Here is a 21,710-nt window from a genome sequence, read left to right as displayed (position 1 = left end):
AAGCTTACGCCTTATTAATCTTCGCTTTATCATAGCAATTAGTTCTTGTAGTTTTAACAAACAAACCAATTACTCTTTTAACTTGAAATGATAATTGATGTTGAACGGTCTGTGATATCGCACTAGTACCTGAGGAGACGATATAAATACTTACTTTTGATCGTTGCAAAAAACTACATCAGCGACTCAGTTTTCAAAACCGTTTTCAACCTCGATCACGTCAAAACAATCCCAAGCATTTAAACCTTTTAAACCCTACTATGTAACCTCACTTTTATTCGAAAACAATTCAATTCAACCTATTTTATATTTTTTAACTTTCATTGTAATAAAATACTTATTTTATATTATAAAAAAGTTTTGTTTATCATAATAAAAAGCTCTATTTAAGGATATTTTTGTCATTTTATTAATACACATTTCTTTTCTGTTACACACGTCTTTTCTTCAAATGATTTGACTTCTTGGTGTTTGGCTGATATGGAATGAACGCAACAACAAGCTTTTCAATAACATAGAAACTCCAATCTTACAACTTATAGATAAAGTAAAGTTCCATTCGTATTGGTGGCTAAAAGCTAATAACGTTTCATTTGTGTACGGTTCTCAGAGATGGTGGTCGGACCCTAGCTATGATGTGTTTGGGTCTTGACTAACCTTTTTGTATATACATTGTATTGTCGATTTGTTTCTTGGGGTGGGTTCCCTGGTACACCTTGTACTGAGGAATGCTTATCGCCGGTCTTAATATATATATATATATATTCTTTACACTTTCTGTTATTGCCTTTGTCTTACTTTTATCAACCAAACCTAGAATAACAAAGATTAACTTGCCTAGATTTATTTATCTCAAGAACTAAAGATTTTGCTTTTAATTTTTTTGGTATCTAAATTTCATTAAATTTTTGTGGCCATATTTTTTTTAAATTTTATCATGTGATATACAGTTTAATAAATAAATATGTGCATTGTGGGGTTGGGTGGACTATGTCTAGTTTTTTGTATTTTTCACGTATTTTTCACTTAAAAGGTACTACATATTAATTTTTTTTTGTTCGAAAAATATATTATTTTTCTTAATGTAAAATGTAGTAAGTTTTGTTTTTCCGTCAAGTAGTTTAATGTCCTTCACACCTCAACCTCCATCTCACGTGAAGAAAACCAAGAATTCAGAACCACTATCTGAAATCCACCCTCCGGCTCTTGTTCTAGTTAGTGAAGTTTCCCACATGGACGAGTATTAAGCTTTTAAGTCTTACTGTTTGGATTAATTGACGCTAGTTCAATTTTCTAATATTATTATTCAAAAAACTACAATTAATTACAAGATGGAAAAGTACATTCCTTCAAAACAAGACGAAAAAGTACATACGCAAGTATAATTTGATTCTTGTCAACAACTCTTAATTTTGTGTCAAAAAACAATGAACTAATTTTGCATAATTTTTTTGGTTAATTTTATGCATTACTTATTACAATAAGATGACAAAATCCGAAAAACCCACCCACCTGGACTTTATTCCCAGAGAAAAATAAGACAACAATGATCATGCATATGTTATACCCAAATGAAAATAATCAATAAAAAAAATATAACTTTTGTCCCAATGTTTCAAACACCATTCGGTGTGTGTTTTGCATTGCCATTTGAATATTTTGAATTTCTGAATCCATGTCTTGTCCCCTCTAGGAATCTCTTCACTATTTTCATGCTTGGCTTAATCACAATCTCTTGATGCAGATGTTGATAATCTCCATCCCTTAAGATGGCTTCAAAGACTTCTGTGGAATCAATTTTGTTTATCATCGATCCAAGCTTATCAGCCATATTTTGGATCTTTGACAATTGATTTTTAGCCAATACGAAGGTGTTTTGTTTGGTTTTTCTAATAGATTCCTGTAATGTCTTTTCCTTTTGAGCAACATCTATACCTTTTTTCATTTCCATTTCAAAATAAGAATCGAGCTCAGGAACCCCAATTGCCCTTCTAATTCCTTTTGTGTTATCTGCTCCCGGTACAAAAAAGTCTCTTATCTCATCTACCATCCCTGCCGCAACCATTTCATCAATTCTTTTGTCCAAATATGGAAACAGAATAGGCAGAGACACATCTACCCAAATAAAACAGCAATCATATTTTGAATGAAATGCAATAGTTGGGTCCTCGAGTAATTTTTTAAGGTAAGAATTTGACCCTCCTACAATAATAGGTAGGTGTCCATTTTGAGTTATGAGATCTAAAGCATCAAGCACGTGCTTGCAAAAGTCATCCATAGTGAAATCAAATTCTGGATCATCGATGATGCCTAATATATGATGGGGAATTGAACAACGTTCAGATTCCTGTACCATATTAGTGACAATGTCAAGGCCTTTATAGACTTGAATTTTGTCAGACTTGAATTTTGTCAGAATTTTGTCAAGGCCTTTATAGTCTTCCCGGTTCCTGTTGCACCCAATATAAACAAAACCTTTTTCTTTTCTGTTAAGGTTGAGGTAGTCAAAGCCATGAGATTTTTTTGATGTAAAATCTGAAGAAAAAACAACACATAAAACGTAATTAAAATCAGCAAATTTAAAATAAACTTAAAATATTGAATCATAATGCATTACCTCTATGAATCTACTTAGTAAGGGAGTGAGTTATTCCAAGAAGAGGTTTGATATATAATATGTGAGAAAACTCGCTCTCTGTATTTTTTGCTGTTGTGATGAGTGAAGTGAACTCAACTATGCTATATAATGTTCCTGAAGAATAACTATTATTTAATTAAAAATTATAAGATCGGAAAAAGTTAAAGAAAATAATTGTTATATAGTAACAATTAAAAATTAATTAATATTGCAGTAAAAAAGATTCAAAAATAATATTATTATTTTTGTTCAAGAAGAAATAACATTATTTACCTGCTATAAATGTGATTATAACCTTATAGTTAATTATATATATAATTTGACATCTTTCCTTTAAAACAAATTGTGTTAAATTCAGTCAATGGTCAACAAAAAAATAAAATGTTGTCTATTTTGCAATGCATGATATCTTTTTTGAAGATGTTTGAATTTTTTTTATAAAATGTAGAATACATAAAAAAAAGTCAGATTTCTATGAGAAAAATAAGTAATTTTATATATTAGTAAAAAACAAAGTTGTTTTTAATTAAGGAAGACCAATTGTAGCCGTCCACGTGAGCTTAGCTCAGTTGTTAAGGATAATGCATAATATATGCAAGGTTTGAGCTTCGAACCCCGGACACCCAAAAAAAAAAAAAAGACCAATTGTAGCCGAAAATTTTATTGTCAATCAAATACATATGTTTCATAATTGAATATGTTAAATAAATTATGAAATATCATTATGTTAATTTAGTTAAGGAAAACAAGTTTTGGCTTGACCTATGTAATATATGTATATGCAGAACGGGTCCCTTGAATTTGAATGCTTGGGGTAAATCCAAACGTATGGGTAACCTTCGAGGAGATACGTGTCGCTAAGTCATTTTATGACGGTTCAAGTAACCTTCGTTACAACTATCATAAAAAATATTGCGATTGTTTGTACCTGTCACGAAGTGTTTTTTGTTTTTGTTACATTTATCATTAAATTAAATTTGATAGTTTATTAAATAACAATAAATCTTAAATTTAAATTAAAAATATTGATAACTACTTAAAAAGCAAAAAAAATAAAATAATACAAAACTATAAATGACTAAAATTGATAAAAACTATAAATGACCAAAATTGATAAAAACTATAGGTTGAGAGTTAGAGAGTGAATTCTCTCTTTGTTTATGAGCCATCTTTGCGCTCCAAAATGGTTTCTTCATGGAAGTGTTGTGAACCCACACCTCATACTCAAATGTTTAACCCGCCATTTTTAGCGGGGTGGGTTAAGATTTTGAACTCGCCACGAGAAGGGTGCCCGCTCCGCCTAACCCACTAAAAAGAGGGACGATGATGGGGCGGGGCGGGTTGGCCCGTTGGATTGATATGTTAAAAAGAAACTCTCTTTTTAACTTCTTTTTATTCATATTTCACAATCAATTTCCAATTTTCACCTTCATATATTGGGGGAAAAAATTCAATTAATTTTGTCACTATTGGTTTATGATTTTAGCCTTATATTTTTAACAATTAGTTGATTTATAACTCATGGAGTTTTTATTTTCAATGTCTATTGATTTATTATAGAATTATAGAAGATGTAATTTATATGCTTGAATAATTATTTTTATATTGTTAGTGGAGTCATTAGTTATATATATATATATATATATATATATATATATATATATATATAGATTTCTTTAAATTGGTCCCCGTGAGCTTAGCTCAGTTGGTAAGGACAATGCATAATATATGCAAGGTCCGGGGTTCGAACCTTCGACACCATCAAAAAAAAATATTTCTTTAAATTGGCTTTAAATTTATATATATTTTTTTTTACATTCTTTATGTGAAGATTTTAATTAATATTTTTTAATAAAACATTGATGGGCCAACCCGCCGGTCCGCCATAAAACGGGGTGGGGTGAGATTTTCAAGCCTATTTCTTTAGTTGGCTCGCCCCGCTCCAACCCTTTTTAGACTTAGACGGGCTATTGACAGGGCAAGGAGGGACGGGGGCGGGTTGGCCCTTTTTTCCATTCTTAACTTTCACCATATCTAGATGACGAACTTGATATAAACTCGGGGGGGGGGGGGGGTTTGTTCAACCCGAGGAGAATGATACATATACAGACATACAGATAACATAGACTTTGCATGACCACCACCCTACCATGCTAGTTTTCGCGTTCCACCACCCTACTATTGACTTTAACCTAAACAAGCCACGATGTTTGACGATATCTATTTTTACTAGATTGTGTTTTCATTGATGTATTAATTACTATTACCTTCAACTACAATCTGACCCCTAAAATTAATATAAAATTGTGAGTTTCTCATTTGAGAGTTAGAGAGTGAATTCTCTCTTGGTTTCTGAATCTTTGCACTCTAAAATGGTTTCTTTATAGGAAGAGTTGTGAGCCACACCTCATACTCAAATGTTTTTGTAGAAACCACAAGAGTCGCGATTTCAGTTTTATGTATAATATAGCTTACGTGGTTCGTTGGTGGAAAAATTCATTAGTTGTTACTTACCAAGAAATTAGAGAAAAATAGAGATATGATTTTGTTGCTTAAGATATTTCTCTTAAAATTATTGTTTATTTGGTTTTGATTAAATAGCTGTAAGATGTGATGTTTATTTTATGGTTATTAATGTGATACATAACTTGACAGATGAATGGTGTTTTATAGTAACACAGAGAAATCGTTGAAATTGAGTTAGAGAAAAGAAAACAAGAAGGCAACATTGAGGTAAAGAAAAAACCAATCTCAAAGATAGTAAACTTATATAATGATATAAGGTAGGTATGTAATTTTGTCATTCAAAATGCAGTGACGTTTTCTTCCAACTTTTATGCACGAAAATAATATCAATTGTGGTTAAAATTTTCTTTTACTCAACCAAGAGGGTTCATATCGAGTGTTTTTGCTTTTAACATCAGATCTTGTTGCTAAATTTGTTCATTTAATGAAATGCAATGAATGATAAATCTCGGTCTTTTACATTTCTGACATAAAAGGATTATTTTTTGTCCACATTTTAAATTTCGTCTATATTGTTTTGTGAAAATAAAATTGTAATGTTAGATGATATTTAAAACATTGTCGGAAATATTGTTGGAAAAACCGATTTTAATGTCGCTATTTGGTAACACAAAATTATATTGTCTCGAAAAAACTGCACCAACCGATTCAACCAAAACCGCATTAGTTTGGTTTGGTTTGGTTCAAATTTTATTTTAAAAGTCAACCGAACCAAACCAAACTACATGTTTTTTTACCTTGCAGTTCGGATGACTTTTAATCTCAAAACCGAACCAAACTGCACTGCGAACACCCCTAGTATTGAGTTCTGATTCTAGTCTATCCATTTGATTTAAATCACATTGAACTAGATATTGCTTTTTCTTGGAATACTTCTTATTGATCGTATCCCAACAAGAGGAAATTTTGCGTGTTGTAACGTGTTGCATCCGGTTAATAGTCCTAGAGATTGTCTTCTTACCAATTCACCTTTCTTTGCATTATGGTGTAGTGTTTTTGTTTGTGAAGTGGTTTAGATTAATTATGCACGTAACGATTTGGGTGCTTTGGAAAGCTAGGAACGAGAGAATTTTTATAAAGTTTACAAAGGTGGTGGTAGAGGTCTTTGAGGAGATTAAGGGGGTTTCTTGGGGATGGAGTTTAATGAGGTTGAAGGAACCCGTCCTTATTTTCAGAGTGGTGCTGGGATCCCGGTGATTTCCTCATGAGGTAGAGGGTGTGTCTTTTAGAGGTTCTTCTGTTTATTCCAGCTCAGCAGCTTTTGTATCTAGTGCTGGTTTTGAATGTTCTGCTGCATTTCTACTGAGATTTTGAGGCTCCCCTAGGGGTTATTCCAACACTGGTTTTTTATTTTTCTTTCAGTTCTGCTGATCCCTGTTATGTTGTGGCTGTTTTTGTCAATTTTTGCTATTAGTTGACTTAAATGCTGCTTTGTGTTGTTGTGTATATTTATATCAGTTTAGCTGAGGCCGGCCATCTTATGGCTGTGTTGGTTTCAGTATGTTTCGCTTGTATACGGCGCCCGTTGTTTTGTATTTCATTAGTGGCTAGCTCTCTGTGTCTTGTACAAACTATGCGTTAATAATATTTTGCTGATTCAAAAAAAAAATCACATTTATCTCAACACAAGGTAATGTCCTTCGTAGTTATTTAAATAAAAGATTATATCATATCCAGCCACAAATTATAATATGAGTCACAAACTAGACAAATATTAAATTTAATCATTTTACATACATGGATGTAGCAGTAGCTTAGTTTTGTAGGCAGCAGTTTCCATGCTTTGAGAACTTATGCAAGTACCAGATGCTAGCATCCACCTCCCTCATATAGGTCAAAATGATTAACATATATTCGTCATCAGGAAGAACTTATCAGGCAAATGAAATGTTGGATAACAGATGACTTGGATTTAACCTATTCTCAATGCTGAATCTGAAAAGTTCGGGTGGTTCAAAGAGCACTAAAGGTTTCCAACCAAGTTGCTCCATCCAAAAATGCATCACCACATTCAGTTTGTCAAGAGAAAATAGTATAAATTTAGGCTGTCTTTTAAAAATATGCAAAAATTTAATATAGAATGTGCAGTATAAATTAAACGGTAAATGCATAAATGTCTAGTACAAATCAAGCAAAAATTTAACATTTGGTTTCATGCGAGCATCTATATAACCAGGACAGTAACTTCAGAAGCAGGGATAATGTGTTTTTGAAATGAGTGATCTGAATTTTATCTAATAAATTAAATATATGTGGTATCTGAATTGATGCTTTAGAGAAAAATAAATTTACAATGTACAAAATTTGTACTACAAATTACAATGTATGCAAAAAGTAAACTTCAATGTCATTTTCTAGTGTTACAATTCATCGGAAACCAAATGGCACCAAAAGGCTTCACTTAATTGAAAAACACAATTTCATTGCCTCAAAAAAAGACACTTATTACAATTATGTGCATATAGGCACAAGAACGGTGAAATGTTGAGGGACACTTATTTCAGTTGATAAATTCTCCTTCTCCTTCTCCACAAACTAAACAAACAATGTCTGGACAATATCTGATCAGCCAAATGTGTTTGTATGGTTTCATAAGATTATTAAAAAATAAATAAAACATTTCCACCTGGTCCCTTTATCTTTGACCTTGCAAGCTGCCATTCAAGACACGAGATCAGTGATAAGTGGAGGGACACTTATTACAGTTGATAAATTCTCCTTTCTCAATGGTCTTGCAAGCTGCCAATCAAGCTGTAAAAAAACCAAAAAAAAATTAAAAAATTAAAAAAATGATTCCAAACTAACAGATCAATCAAAATACCTTCATTATCATGTCGTATTTTCTTTTTTTACTTTTTATATTTTGTTTTTCATTGATATACAGTTCCAAAACGACTATTTACTAATTAATATACACGATTTAAATAAAAAAATACAGACAATGGAGATTGAGATGCAAACTCACAAACGCCACACAGATTCTTGTTTTTCACCGCCAGAAACACATATCTGCATATCTCTTGATTTGAAAAGGGTGGAACTTGATGTTTTAATCAAAGAAATCACACTTGTTAAACTAATAGAAAAGATATAACTTGTGATAAACCAAATAGAACATATGGTAGCCGATGGTGACGAAGAAATAAAAAGCATCTTCAACACACTGAGCATCAAAGTGTTTCCTGGAGGAAGAGAGATTTCAGATCAAGATTTAGCACAAATCAAAAGAAACAAAAGTAATAAAATGAACAAATGAATGAAAAGTGTGGAATCACAAGTGACAAGGTATATACCTGAAGCTAGATTACATTGAATCTTTGAATCTTTGCAAAACGTAATTAAGGAGCAGCCGCAATGGTGCTAGGGATTTAAAAATTAGGGTTTAGAAGATTTTTGTGTAGCAGCTGCGGCAACAATATTGTGGAGTTAGGCAATACGGTTTAGAAATCTTTATCTTTATATCTTTATATATATACTAGTATATTTACCCGGCGTTGCCCGGGTTAGGCATATAATTTTGTATACTCGTAAATTTATAGATGCACAAACAAATATAATTAACTGGATTTAGTAAAATTATTAACATATATATAGAATAAAATAAACATTTTTTAAGTATCTGGACTTGCAAAAATCTTTACCCATTATTATATATTAGTAAAATTATACAATTGTCATATTACTTAAATAAAAAATTTCTCGTCATGAAATAAAATATAATTGTATTGTCTAATTAATGATTTTTATTTGATTAGTAATTTCTTGTCAAAGTGAAAGTGTGTGGTATAATATTTTTGTCTTAAAAAAATAGAAGGAATAAGTCTAAGATGTGTCAATTCAGTGGTAAAAGTCTGACTTTGTAACTTCAAGAGATGTCGTCCAAATCTCACATGAAACGGTTGTAAAATAATCATTAGAATCACACTTATTAATAAAAAAAATTACGAATAAATTCTACATAATTTCAATTATTTTTTAATAATGCATTTTTTTGCATAAAAAAATTGTTTAACACGTTGACATTTTCAAATATTTGTAAATATCTTAATATCCACTAATACTCGTTTAGCGGATATTCATGCAAATGTGAAAATAACATAAATATCATTTTTATCAAATAAAGAGAGATAACTACTACGTATACCCGTGGACATCCATTATCATCTCCGGTAAGAGTATAGTAACAACAACAATAAAATAATCATAATAATAATTATATTAAAAAATAATAATAAACTAACACTGCCATTAAAAAAATAATCTCAAAGTATACAGAGAAAAAAATTGTTCCGAGTCCAAAAAATAATACAAACCTTATATTGATTAAAAAATGATAAATATTTATTTTATATTCTAAATAACTGCAACAAAATTTTGTTAATATATAAGAAAATAATCATCTAAGAAGAACAAAAACTCATAGGAAGGTACTCATAGGAATAGATGGCAATTCCGATTGCTATAACTGCACGTACCAATTATGAATGTCCGCTATAGTGGGTTCACACACAAAACAACATAAAAGATCAACATAAGCAAAAATACCTATTGCTAAACTACGGAACTGGTGAAATAATGATAATAATAATAAAATAAAATAGGAATGGATGCCACAAACTCAATTATGAATTATGAATAAGAATGGAGAGAAGAGCGGTACTGTTGAATCGGGAAAAAAAACAATAGTATAGGTGTTAGTTCAAGGACCTGAAACAAAAACAATAGTATATGTGTTAGTTCAAGGACCTGAAACTCGTAGGTGTTTGTAATGGATGCCAGAAACAATAGTTCAAGGACCTGGAAAAAAAATATCAGTAAACTCACTCGTAGGTGTTAGTTCCATCTTATATTATATATATATAAAAATAAAAATCTAAGCATAAGTAGAAGAAACAATAGTATAGGTGTTTGTCAAACATGAAGAAAGAAAAAGCTTAGATCAAGAAGATTTGAGTTTCGGTTTCTGCTCAAAATATGTGATTTTGGTGATTAACAAAATCTCATTTATTTATTCCTTCAAAAAAATCTCATTTATTTATAGTTACAAAAAAAAAATTGAAGCCTTTTTTTCCTCAATGAAAAAACCAATTGAATAGTATGGTGCTAAAAGATTAGATAGTAACTATTTGAAACTTATTTTCCTAAAAAAAAGAGGAAGAAAAAAAAAGGAAGATTTAATGGATAATATTGAAAGTATTATATATAGTTTGTTGAGATATTTTGGCTACATAAAATATTAGAAATTAAATATAAAATTAAATAAAATATTTAGTGGCTAAGATCAAAAGTTTGTTGAGATATTTAAGTCAAATAAAATATAGAAAAAATAATAAAAATATTGAGAATAAACGTGGAAGTGACACGTGGCATAAAAAACCTTACTTTATATATATACTATTGATATATATATATATATATATAATATACAAATACAAATGGCTTCCTAGGAATCAACCGTACATGTGGCATCTTTACATTCCCCATCTCATTTAATGTTTTCTTATCATCCAATCAAAATGGATTATGACACATTTATTTTATATCAACCAGTAAAAAAAAAGATCATGACTCACTTGTTTTTTCATGAGCCAATAAAAAAGGATCATGACTCATTTGTTTTTTCATGAGCCAATCAAAACGGAGCATTACTCATTTGTAAATTAATACATGATTTTTTCCCTATATTTTTTTTATAAGGCAAGAAATAGGTTAGGCATGGAGGAGGCCGGAAACATCCTAACTAGGTATGCACACAACCGGAAGTCCCATAAAATATATTTAAAAGTGGAGGTTGATCAATTTAAAAGTGAGACGACCTATAAATCGAATGTTTTGATGTTATGTTTAAAGTGTCGTGTCTCTCTCTTATTTTGATGGTGACCGTAGTTTGAACCCCGCACCTTGCAAGGAGGGTCTATAGGTGCGAGAAAGATTTTTTGATTCCGATGTTGAGATATTTCTAAGGCTAAGAGTGAAGGAGGATTGACTATCATTGCTCTAACATAGGTTAATATTTCCTTTTTGGAGAGTGGTGTTGGAGAGAGGATGATTATGGTGGGTGATGCAATGTGGAAAGATACCAAACTATTTGTGTCCCATCTGCATTCCAGTGGGTCCTTACAATAACCATGAATTGTTGAGTGTGTATATTTTTTTCATATGTGCGGTTCTTCAAGTACCAAAGACTTGTTCCCCTTTAAGAAGCTACACCAACATGAACATGATTAAAACAATTGTAGGGTGCATATGATGTTTTACATATTTAGGGTCTTAGTCATTCAGTTGTCACAAGAAAGAAATCCAGGTAATCAAGAGTATGATGTTTTCCGTTTGTTATGCAATCAGAAAATTCAAACGCAAAGACGGCTCATATCAAAGAGAAATTTTATAAATTCAATTTTGTAACAATTTAGAATATTCCTCATGATATTCCTCTGGTGAGGACGAATTTCTCACTGTGCATTGTACCAATAGCTCGGAGTGGAATTGGAAGAAAATTCTTCCTCTTCTCCCTATGGATATATGCTCCAAAATAAGCAGCAACAAACATCATCGTTGAAACTTGGAGGATTTCTCTTGTTGGTGGTCCCTCACTCAAGACAATAATTTTACTCTAAAATTAATATGCTTATGATTTCCTTTCTCATCATTTGATGAATCGTAGCTATCAACGAGACCTTCTCTATTCTGCTTTGTGCAAGTGGCACGTTCTCCAAAATGTAAGGGAATTCCTTTGGAAGGTTTCCCGTGGTTAGCTCGTCGTGTCAACAACCGAAAGGCTTTAAAGATGACTTCTGACGTTACTTGCACCCGTCGCAACCAACAAGATGAAACCGTGGTGAATGTCATTCCCGGCTTTGACTTAATTACAGGTTATTGGGATGATCTCATTGTACCTAGCCATTGAAGCAAATTTTTCAGTCTAGGTGCTTCGTTTGGACTAATCTTGATTATAAATGGACATAGAATTATTGTTTTCAAAACAGGCATTTGTATAATATTCTAAGTGGACTGTTGTTCTGCTAATTAGCATTCGTTTTCTAGAGGTGCTGAAGCATTTGCCCTTGCATCCTTTGTTTCATATGACTTTATTCTTCATTATATAGGCATACGTTACCTATTTTTTTCCCATTTGCATTATATTAGTTTTCATTTTTCAAGTCTATGCATATAGTAGAATGATCATAAAAATAAAACTCGGTTGATTAGTATATTTGAATTAACTAATCGCCTTTATTCTTAAAAATCTGATTGACATTTTATTGCAGATTGGATCAGGCATAGATAGTATGCTATCTAAGAAGCTAGTGTATTTAACTTTGTCATTGATGGGATACATAACTTCATAAATGAATGATCTTTTATTGTAGCACATAGAAATGATTGAAATTGAGGTAAGAAACAAATCCATCAAAAGATAGTAAAATTATAGAAGGTAGAAGTTATGAATTTTTTTCATTCAATATGTAGTTAACTTTTTCTCTTTTCCTACTTTTATGCTGGAAAATCATGCCAATTGTGGAGCTAAATATTGCAAATATTTATGTGATAAACACTATATTGTAAACAATTTAAACATCAAGATGATCGAGTTCAGGATCATATATTCAAGATCATCGATGATGCCTAATATATGATGGGGAATTGAACAACGTTCAGATTCCTGTACCTTATTGGTGACAATGTCAAGGCCTTTATAGACTTGAATTTTGTCTGAATTGATGATCTCTGATGGGAATTGAGTTCCTAAGTTAATGGAAAGTTTAGTCTTCCTAGTTCCTGTTGCACCCAATATAAACAAAACCTTCTTTTCTGTTAAGGTTGAGGTAGTCAAAGCCATGGGGTTTTTTAGATGTAAAATCTGAAGAAAGAACAACACATAAAACGTAATTAAAATCAGTAAATTTAAAATAAACTCAAACTATTGAATCATAATGAATTATTTCTATGAATCTACTAAGTAAGGGAGTGAGTTATACCAAGTAGAGGTTTGATATATATAATATGTGAGAGAACTTGTTCTCTGTATTTTTTGTTGTTTTGATGAGTGAAGTCAGTGGCGGAGCTAGGAAAAAAGTCTTGGGTGGGCCATAAATAGTGATGGAGCTTAATTTTCTTACAATTACATTTTATCATTAGTTAGTTTGAATGACTACAAATTTGTTTTTTGTTGAACATAATTCAAATCAATATTTTAAAATCTCAACCGTTTATCAACCCAAATAAAGTACAAGATAACTGATCGAACAACTAGGTCATTGAACCTAACGACTGAATTAAATGACCCGATTTCAATAAACAGATGTATAAGTGTTAAATCGAATTGAATCAAACGACTGAGTAAAAAAAAAGTTAAAATAAAACTCATGACATATATAATAATGTAAAAAAGATCATTACATAAGAAAATATACTTATAATCAAGTACAATAATAAAATATATCTTAATTTAATAAAGAATATAGTATTTTTTTACCTAAAAAATAGTGTTTATACAATTAAATATTTTTATGATATCATGTTCTTTTCAGGATATTTTAACATTTATATTATATGTTATGCGTTATAAAAGATAGTTGAGGTCCTCTTTTGTATAAAAAATATGTTATGTGGTTTAACAGACAATTTTTTTCATAAAAAAAAGAGTTGAAGTCCCCTTTGTATAAAAAAAAAAAGAGTAAAGAGACAATTGTACCCAAAAATAGGAGTAAGGAAGGAAAGATTATTTATTTATTATTTTTACGTTAAAAATAATTTCATAAACGAAAGTCTGACAATAAATCAAATGCCAAGACTGCAGAAATACAAGGCGGAGTTTCTTCGACCCATATACAATCTAAATCCTTAAGAGCATATTTAGCTAAATAATGAGCAGCTTGGTTGGCTTCACGCCTAACATGCAAAAAATTTAAACTACGAAAACTACCCTTAAAACTAATGCAATCTCGAATAATAGAGCCAACATAATTGGAAGATTGTTGGTGAGTATTCAACGCTGAAACCACATTAGAAGCATCTGATTCTGCTATAAGATTCAGAAAAGACATGTCTTTTGCAAATTCCAAACCCTTCCGCATAGCTAAGGCTTCTGAAACCTCTGAATCTGGTAATGAAAAAACTTGCCAAGAACTAGCATCAACCACAACACCTTCATTATCTCTCACCACAACACCAATACCCCACTTATCACCCTCAATCGGACCTGCTGCGTCAACATTAAGCTTATAGAAACCACTAAAAGGAGGTGTCCAATGAACATCGGATATTGGCAAAGTTGGACCTCCACTTAGTGTCTCCACCAACATCGTACTAGCACTCTTAAAATTCACAATAGATCTTTGTGCCTTTTGAATAGTGGCAGCCACATCAACATTAGTCCCCTCAAAATATTTCTTATTTCTAGCACACCATATCTCATAACACAATGCCAGAACATGGACTATAATATCCTCAGCGACATCAATAATATTTTCCTCTAGCCACTTATGAAAAGGAACATAGTTGGAATCATGCGAATTAAATACCACACCTAAAGAGGAAGCAAACCATATCTGCTTTGACCAATGACACTCCATAAAGAGATGTGAAATTGTCTCATTATGTTCCCCACAAAGAACACACAATGGATCGCTACTTATTCCTCTTTTAAACAGATCATTTTTTACTGGTAGTTTTTCATGTAGAATCCTCTAAGAAAGGTGGATGTGTCTTGGACTACTTTTTATTTTCCATAATTCTTTCCACACTTGGTGATTATTGTCCTGCATTGAGCTATGCGAGCCATCTGCTTCACGCCTTGCCTTTAAGAAATGGTATGAACTCTTCACAGAAAAAGTAGCTGACCGTGAAGCACCCCACACAAATTCATCTTGCAATTGAGAGAAAGACATTGGCAATTGAAGAATTTGTTGAGCTTTGAAAGGGAGAAAAATTTCATTAATTAAAGCAGCATTCCAACATCGAATATCATGGTGAATGAGATCTGAGACAAACATAATATCACAATTAAGGGGCTTAGGGGACCAAATCTTGTGTCTATTTTGATAAGGAAGCCCATTATCCTCCCATACATTAATTAGACGACTGTCTTCTACTCTCCAAATACCAGCTTTCTCAATAACATCCACTCGTGCATGCAACATACTTCTCCAAGTATAACTTGGGCAGTAACCAGTTGAAGCTTTCAAGAAATTGCTTCGAGGAAAATACCTTGCTTTCAAACATTGTGAAATTAATAATTCTTCGTGGTGCATAATACGCCAACCTTGTTTAGACAACATTGCAAGGTTAAACTCATGAAATGTTCGAAATCATATTCCACCTTTCTTTTTTTCCTTACATAATGTCTCCCATTTAATCCAATGAATTTTACGTTCACCTTGTTTGCTACCCCCACCAGAACTTACTAATCATACTTTCAATATGCTAACATAAACCCATCGGAAGTAGAAAACAACTCATCACATACATAGGAATAGCTTGAACCACTGATTTGATCAAAACTTCTCTCCCAGCAGTTGATAGAAATTTCTCTTTCCAACCTTTCAGCTTCTTCCACACCCTATCTTGGACAAAATTGAAAACCTGTTTCTTAGACCTACCAACAAAGCAGGCAGCCCCAGATACTTCGAATGACACTCAACAACCTTAATTTGCATCCAACCTTGGAACAAAATTTTACGATCATCAAGTACATTTCGGTTAAAAGAGATTTCAGAATTGTCCAAATTAATAAGTTGACCAAAAGCAGATTGGTAAGTATTAAGAATTTCTTGAATGGTCTGAGAGTCTTGAAAAGAATCCCTACAGAAAATGAGGCTATCATCTGCAAAAAATAAATGATTAATTTTTCGAGCTCCTCTAGAAATTTGAATTCCATGAAGGACCTTTTCTGCTTGTGCCTTATTTAAATGCCCAGAAAAAACCTCAGCACATAAGATAAATAGGTAAGGAGATAAAGGGTCCCCTTGGCGGAGACCTCGTTGAGGATAAAACTTCTGACAAGGACTTCCGTTCAACAAAACAGAGAAAGAAATATTGGAAATACAATTGAAAATCAAGTTCTGCCATTTCTGAGAAAAACCCATAGACTGAAGCACCTCAATCAAAAAATTCCACTCGATACGATCATATGCTTTTGACATATTTAGCTTTAACGCCACACACCCCTTCTTGCCTTTTCTTTTTTTTCCTCATATAATGAAAAGATTCAAAAGCTAGTAAGGCATTATCAGTAATTAAACGTCCCAGCACAAAAGCACTTTGGAATTTTCCAATGATATCTGGGAGAATCAATTTCAACCTATTTGCGATTGTCTTTGTAATTATTTTAAAAATGACATTGCGAAGAGAAATAGGTCGAAAATCACCTGGCACCTTCGGCTTCTTCTTTTTTGGAATAAGACAAATATATGTATAATTTATGGTGCTCGGATTTCCACCACCATTGAGAATCTTCAAAGCAAAAGAAGTCACATCCTTGCCAACTATACTCCAAAATTTTTGATAAAATAAAGCAAGCATTCCGTCAGGTCCCGAGGCAGCATGAGGCTTTAAATTTTTAGCGGCTAGGGACACCTCATTTTCTGTGAACTCAGCTTCCAAAATGTTACGTATAGCATCCGACAATCTATCTTTGACCACTTGCACTGCTTCAGTAATTCTTTCTGGGTTACTTGTAGAGAAAAGATCTTGAAAAAAATTATTAAAAACTCTGGCAATATCTTCCTCATCATCAAATTTTTCCCCATGATCGTCACATATAGATTCCACCCAATTTCTAGATTTTCTCTGAGAAGCTTTTTGATGAAAATTTTTTGTATTTTTGTCTCCATGCTTTAACCACAAAGCACGAGACCTCTGAGCCCACCAAATTTCTTCACTCTCCACCAAGTCATTCAATCTAGCCTCAACTCGTCTAATTTCTGACATCACCCCCTCATGTTGGGTTTGCTTATTAAGATCATCCAATTTCTTTTGAACAATTTTTATCTGATTGGGGACATCACCAAAACGATCCTTACTCCAGTTAGAAAGATCATTCACACATCAATTAATTTTGTCAGACATAGAATCCCCTGCCTCCTCCCAAGAACCTTTCACCGCTTCCAAAATTCCACTATCACGTAGCCAACATTCTTCAAAGCGTTGTAATTTAAGAACATTTTGTTTTTTCTTTGGCTTCCTAGAAGCAAGCCGCAGCCATAAAGGTAGATGATCTGAAGCATATCTCGTTAAATTCACCACTGGAGCCGAAGGATAGAATGAGGACCAGGCTGGTGTCGCTACCATCCTATCAAGGTGTGCCTTGATATTAGACACACCATCTTGTCTATTATGCCAAGTAAATTTATCACCCTCAAAACTTAAGTCAGAAAGATTGTGATTTTGAAGAGTGTCTCTAAACATTGAAATCATATGAGAGCTTTCGAAATTCCCACCTTCCTTCTCATCCTGTGAAAGAATCAGATTAAAATCCCCCATGAGAAGCCACTTATCAGTACTTTCCACCAATGATAACTGGTCAATTAACTCGCAAGTTTTATGCTTCATTTGAGACTCCGGAAAACCATATACCTCAGTAAGCCTCCATTTCTCATCTCCATTCTCAATAGCAATTAAGATATCAATATGGTTAGAGGAAAGAGATAATACCTCCACTTCAACTCCTTCCTTCCAAAACATTGCAAGACCGCCAGCACGTCTATCACCTTCTGAACAACTGACAGAAACAACACCAGATAAACCTTGAACATTCCGAAATTTGTTCATCTCAAAATCTTAAAAATTGAATAAAGGAGTTATGTTTTATTAAAAAAAGAAGGATTATTTTAAAAATTATGAATTATGCTTTTTTTTATACAAAAGAAAATAAAAGAATAAATGGAAATAGCTTTGGCAGGAGTTGAACCTAGCACATAAGACTTGGCAAAAAGACACTTAACCACTACAACATGCTACACAATCATTATGATATTTCAAAACATAATATATATATATATATATATATATATATATAATAAGAACTGTTTTTTGGGGGTGGGCCATTGCCCACCTTGGCCCAAGAGGGGCTCCACCTCTGAGTGAAGTGAACTCAACTATGCTATATAATGCTCCAGAGGAATAACTATTAGTTAATAAAAATTATAAGATAGGAAAAAGTTCAAGAAAACATTTGTTATATAGTAACAATTAAATATTAATTGATATTATAGTAAAAAGGATTCAAAAATAATATTATTATTTTTGGTCAAGAAGAAATAACATTATTTACCTGCTATAAATGTGATTATAAGCTTATATTTAATTATGTATACCAACTTTATATATATAATTTGATATCTTTCCTTTAAAAAATTGTGTTAAATTCAGTCAATGGTCCCTTATGCTTGGCCTTTTGAATTCAATTGTCCCACAAATGTCCTTTCTTTTGTAGCCAATCCAAGTTACAACCATAAAAGACCTTTTGATCCATGCTTTTGTGCCTTTTGAAATGATATTTGGATGAACACATAACTTGATCAGGATGTTAGCTTGATTGCCAGATGTGTGTTTAATAACCCTCACTCATTGTTTTAATTTTGTTTATCAACTTACAAAGAAATGTGTTAGATGTGGTTCGTGAATAAGTGTGTTATTGACTTGAACTGTGTGACATGAACTTTGTGCTTAGGACGCATTTCATATTTGCAGTGGATTTCCAGGTTAGTCGGAAACTTCATACTTGCCCGCCCATTCACTTTGAACCATTCATCTGAAAAAGTTTTCAAAACCTTTTGTACTTGTGTCTTGTCTTAAACTTGTTTAGTTTTCAATCTTTTGTTTGAGGACAAACATAAAATTAAGTTGGGGAGAGTTTAATAACTGCCAGAAAGTAGTATTTCAAATGTATAATTAAGGCACTTTTGTTTTTGCTTCACAATTAATCCAGGGAAAAGCCAAGAGAAAAGTGATAATTGTCATATTACGCTTTATTTGTCTTACTCTACCCATTTGTGCAGGAAGTGAACTCCAGACACCAAGCAAAGTGGAAAAACAAAGAAAAAGAACAAAAGCTTATCTCAAGAAAGTATCAAAGATCACTCGCCCCCAACTCGCAACGGCGAGAAGAAGGCGAGCAAAGTCAGTAAGTAACAGAGATCACTCGCCCCCAACTCGCAACAGCTAGGAAGATCGCAACTCCAGTGGAAAGGCGAGTGGATGGTGAGCAACTCCAGAGAGCAAAGATTCAGAGTTCGCCATGGCGAACAATCTACTCGCGAGGCCAGTTAGGGAGGCCAAAACTCCTCAGAGCTGACGTGGCGCAGACCCACTGGTGAAGAAACCTCAACTCGCCATGGCGAATGAAGTTACTCGCGAGGCGAGTTGAGCCAGATCATAAATTCTATAAAAGCCCACTTGATCATTTCATTTAGATCATATCATAGAATATCTTGTAATAGTCTTAGAGAGAGAAATAGGGCGAAATCTTGTGTTCTTCATAAAGTGAGAATGATAGAAGGTGTGTTCTTTCATAGTTGTTAAGAAATCACGAGTTTGTAATGAATCCTCATCTTTCAATTCAATCTTGCAAAGTTACCATGACAATGAGTAGCTAAATATCCATTGTTGGGATTAGAGGTACTTGATCTTGTAATCTTTTGATCTTTGAATATATGATTCTAGCATTTGATTTGAATATAGAGGTACTTTTGAATCTAGGTTTAGAATAATCATCTGTCAATACATGAATTCTAGACATGGAATTTGTTATGAAATTGATCCTTAACATTGCAGTATATTGTAAAGAATATAAGAATAGAGAAAAAGAAACAAAGAGAGAACATAAGAATGTTTTGTATTACTTCACAAGTGTGTCTCTACAATACAATATGAGCTCTATTTATAGGACACAATACAAGCATATGGAAGGGTAATGGATAGTGGGAGTTACAAGCATGTGGAAGGGTAATGGATGGACATCCACTAATAGATAAATTCATAACATAATTGATGTTTTGATAATCACTTTTTGTATCTAAACTTCACGCTTTCGGATCGTTTGTTAGATTGAGACATCATCGAATAATCGATACGATCAAATATTGGATCGTTTAATAGTTTGAGAAATCAACGATTAAACGATACAATTGATTTCACAATATTATTTGGACACGAATGATATTGTCGAGGGATACGTGAATATTTCGATTAAAAGCTAGAATCCATATATGTGGTCATTAGGTTACATGTGATGCTTGGTCAAGGAACTCTAATCCTAACAAGCTTACGCCTTATTAATCTTCGCTTTATCATAGCAATTAGTTCTTGTAGTTTTAACAAACAAACCAATTACTCTTTTAACTTGAAATGATAATTGATGTTGAACGGTCTGTGATATCGCACTAGTACCTGAGGAGACGATATAAATACTTACTTTTGATCGTTGCAAAAAACTACATCAGCGACTCAGTTTTCAAAACCGTTTTCAACCTCGATCACGTCAAAACAATCCCAATCATTTAAACCTTTTAAACCCTACTATGTAACCTCACTTTTATTCGAAAACATTTCAATTCAACCTATTTTATATTTTCTAACTTTCATTGTAATAAAATACTTATTTTATATTATTAAAAAGTTTTGTTTATCATAAAAAAAAGCTCTATTTAAGGATATTTTTGTCATTTTATTAATACACATTTCTTTTCTGTTACACACGTCTTTTTTTCAAATGATTTGACTTCTTGGTGTTTGGCTGATATGGAATGAACGCAACAACAAGCTTTTCAATAACATAGAAACTCCAATCTTACAACTTATAGATAAAGTAAAGTTCCATTCGTATTGGTGGCTAAAAGCTAATAACGTTTCATTTGTGTACGGTTCTCAGAGATGGTGGTCGGACCCTAGCTATGATGTGTTTGGGTCTTGACTAACCTTTTTGTATATACATTGTATTGTCAATTTGTTTCTTGGGGTGGGTTCCCTGGTACACCTTGCACTGAGGAATGCTTACCGCCGGTGTTAATATATATATATATATATATATATATATATATATATATATATATATATATATAGGGTGGGGATATTTTGACTCCAAGAGTAAGTTTATTTACTTACTCCAAATCTTAGCCTTTAATCATATTATCAATTGATGGCTTAGATTGATTAATAATAAGTGATATTGTAGACTTTACTTTTCTTCTCTATTAGAGTTAACGCTATCACATCAAGATGGCAACGAAATTAATGACTTTTAATGGATTGTTTTTTCTATTCTTCTCCCTTAATTTTCTTTTTTGTACAGATAAGGAAAAAAATGGTAAAAGCTTATCAGCAAAACATAAAAACCCTATCATGGCAAAAATGTAGATGATGTTAAAAGAATTTCTGAGTAACAAACAAGGACAAGCAAAGATAACCATTTTTTGAAACAAGGCATAGTAGAAAAGCAATCATCGTAAATTTTTCCATTACCAGTTCAAACTTTGACATAATAAACTATTCAAACTCTTATACTTCTTATGGTTTGAGGAATTTTTTTAGCTTCATCCCATTTATT

The 21,710-nt window shown here is 32.4% G+C and overlaps 2 protein-coding genes across 2 annotated transcripts; both read right to left on the bottom strand.

The window, feature by feature from the left end:
• Nucleotides 1-1,615: 1,615 nt before the first annotated feature.
• LOC146935884 (adenylate isopentenyltransferase 5, chloroplastic-like) lies at nucleotides 1,616-13,019 on the bottom strand. Its single transcript, XM_085757655.1, has 2 exons — nucleotides 12,791-13,019; nucleotides 1,616-2,310 (listed from the first exon to the last, which is right to left on the bottom strand). Exons 1-2 carry the CDS (start codon nucleotides 13,002-13,004, stop codon nucleotides 1,616-1,618), a joined length of 909 nt encoding a protein of 302 aa, XP_085613781.1. The 5' UTR covers nucleotides 13,005-13,019.
• A 4,193-nt stretch (nucleotides 13,020-17,212) lies between these two features.
• On the bottom strand, nucleotides 17,213-17,935 carry LOC146935883 (uncharacterized). The gene has a single exon (XM_085749109.1). It carries the CDS (start codon nucleotides 17,933-17,935, stop codon nucleotides 17,213-17,215), a length of 723 nt encoding a protein of 240 aa, XP_085605235.1.
• Between the last annotated feature and the right edge of the window lie 3,775 nt (nucleotides 17,936-21,710).

Source organism: Medicago sativa, chromosome 3, assembly GCF_051527215.1.
Source record: "Medicago sativa cultivar Bolivia chromosome 3, Bolivia_mono, whole genome shotgun sequence".
NCBI classification, from domain to species: Eukaryota; Viridiplantae; Streptophyta; class Magnoliopsida; order Fabales; family Fabaceae; genus Medicago; species Medicago sativa.
Note: the sequence above shows the minus strand (reverse complement) of the source record. Positions and strands in the feature narration are given on the sequence as shown.

Excerpts from the sequence above, each read along its gene's own strand:
- LOC146935883 (XM_085749109.1), bottom strand. The coding sequence starts at position 17,935 with ATGAACAAATTTCGGAATGTTCAAGGTTTATCTGGTGTTGTTTCTGTC.
- LOC146935884 (XM_085757655.1), bottom strand. The coding sequence starts at position 13,004 with ATGGCTTTGACTACCTCAACCTTAACAGAAAAGAAGGTTTTGTTTATA. Across the intron at positions 2,311-12,790 it reads AATTCCCCATCATATATTAG|GCATCATCGATGATCCAGAA; the intron begins GCATCATCGATG and ends ATCATATATTAG.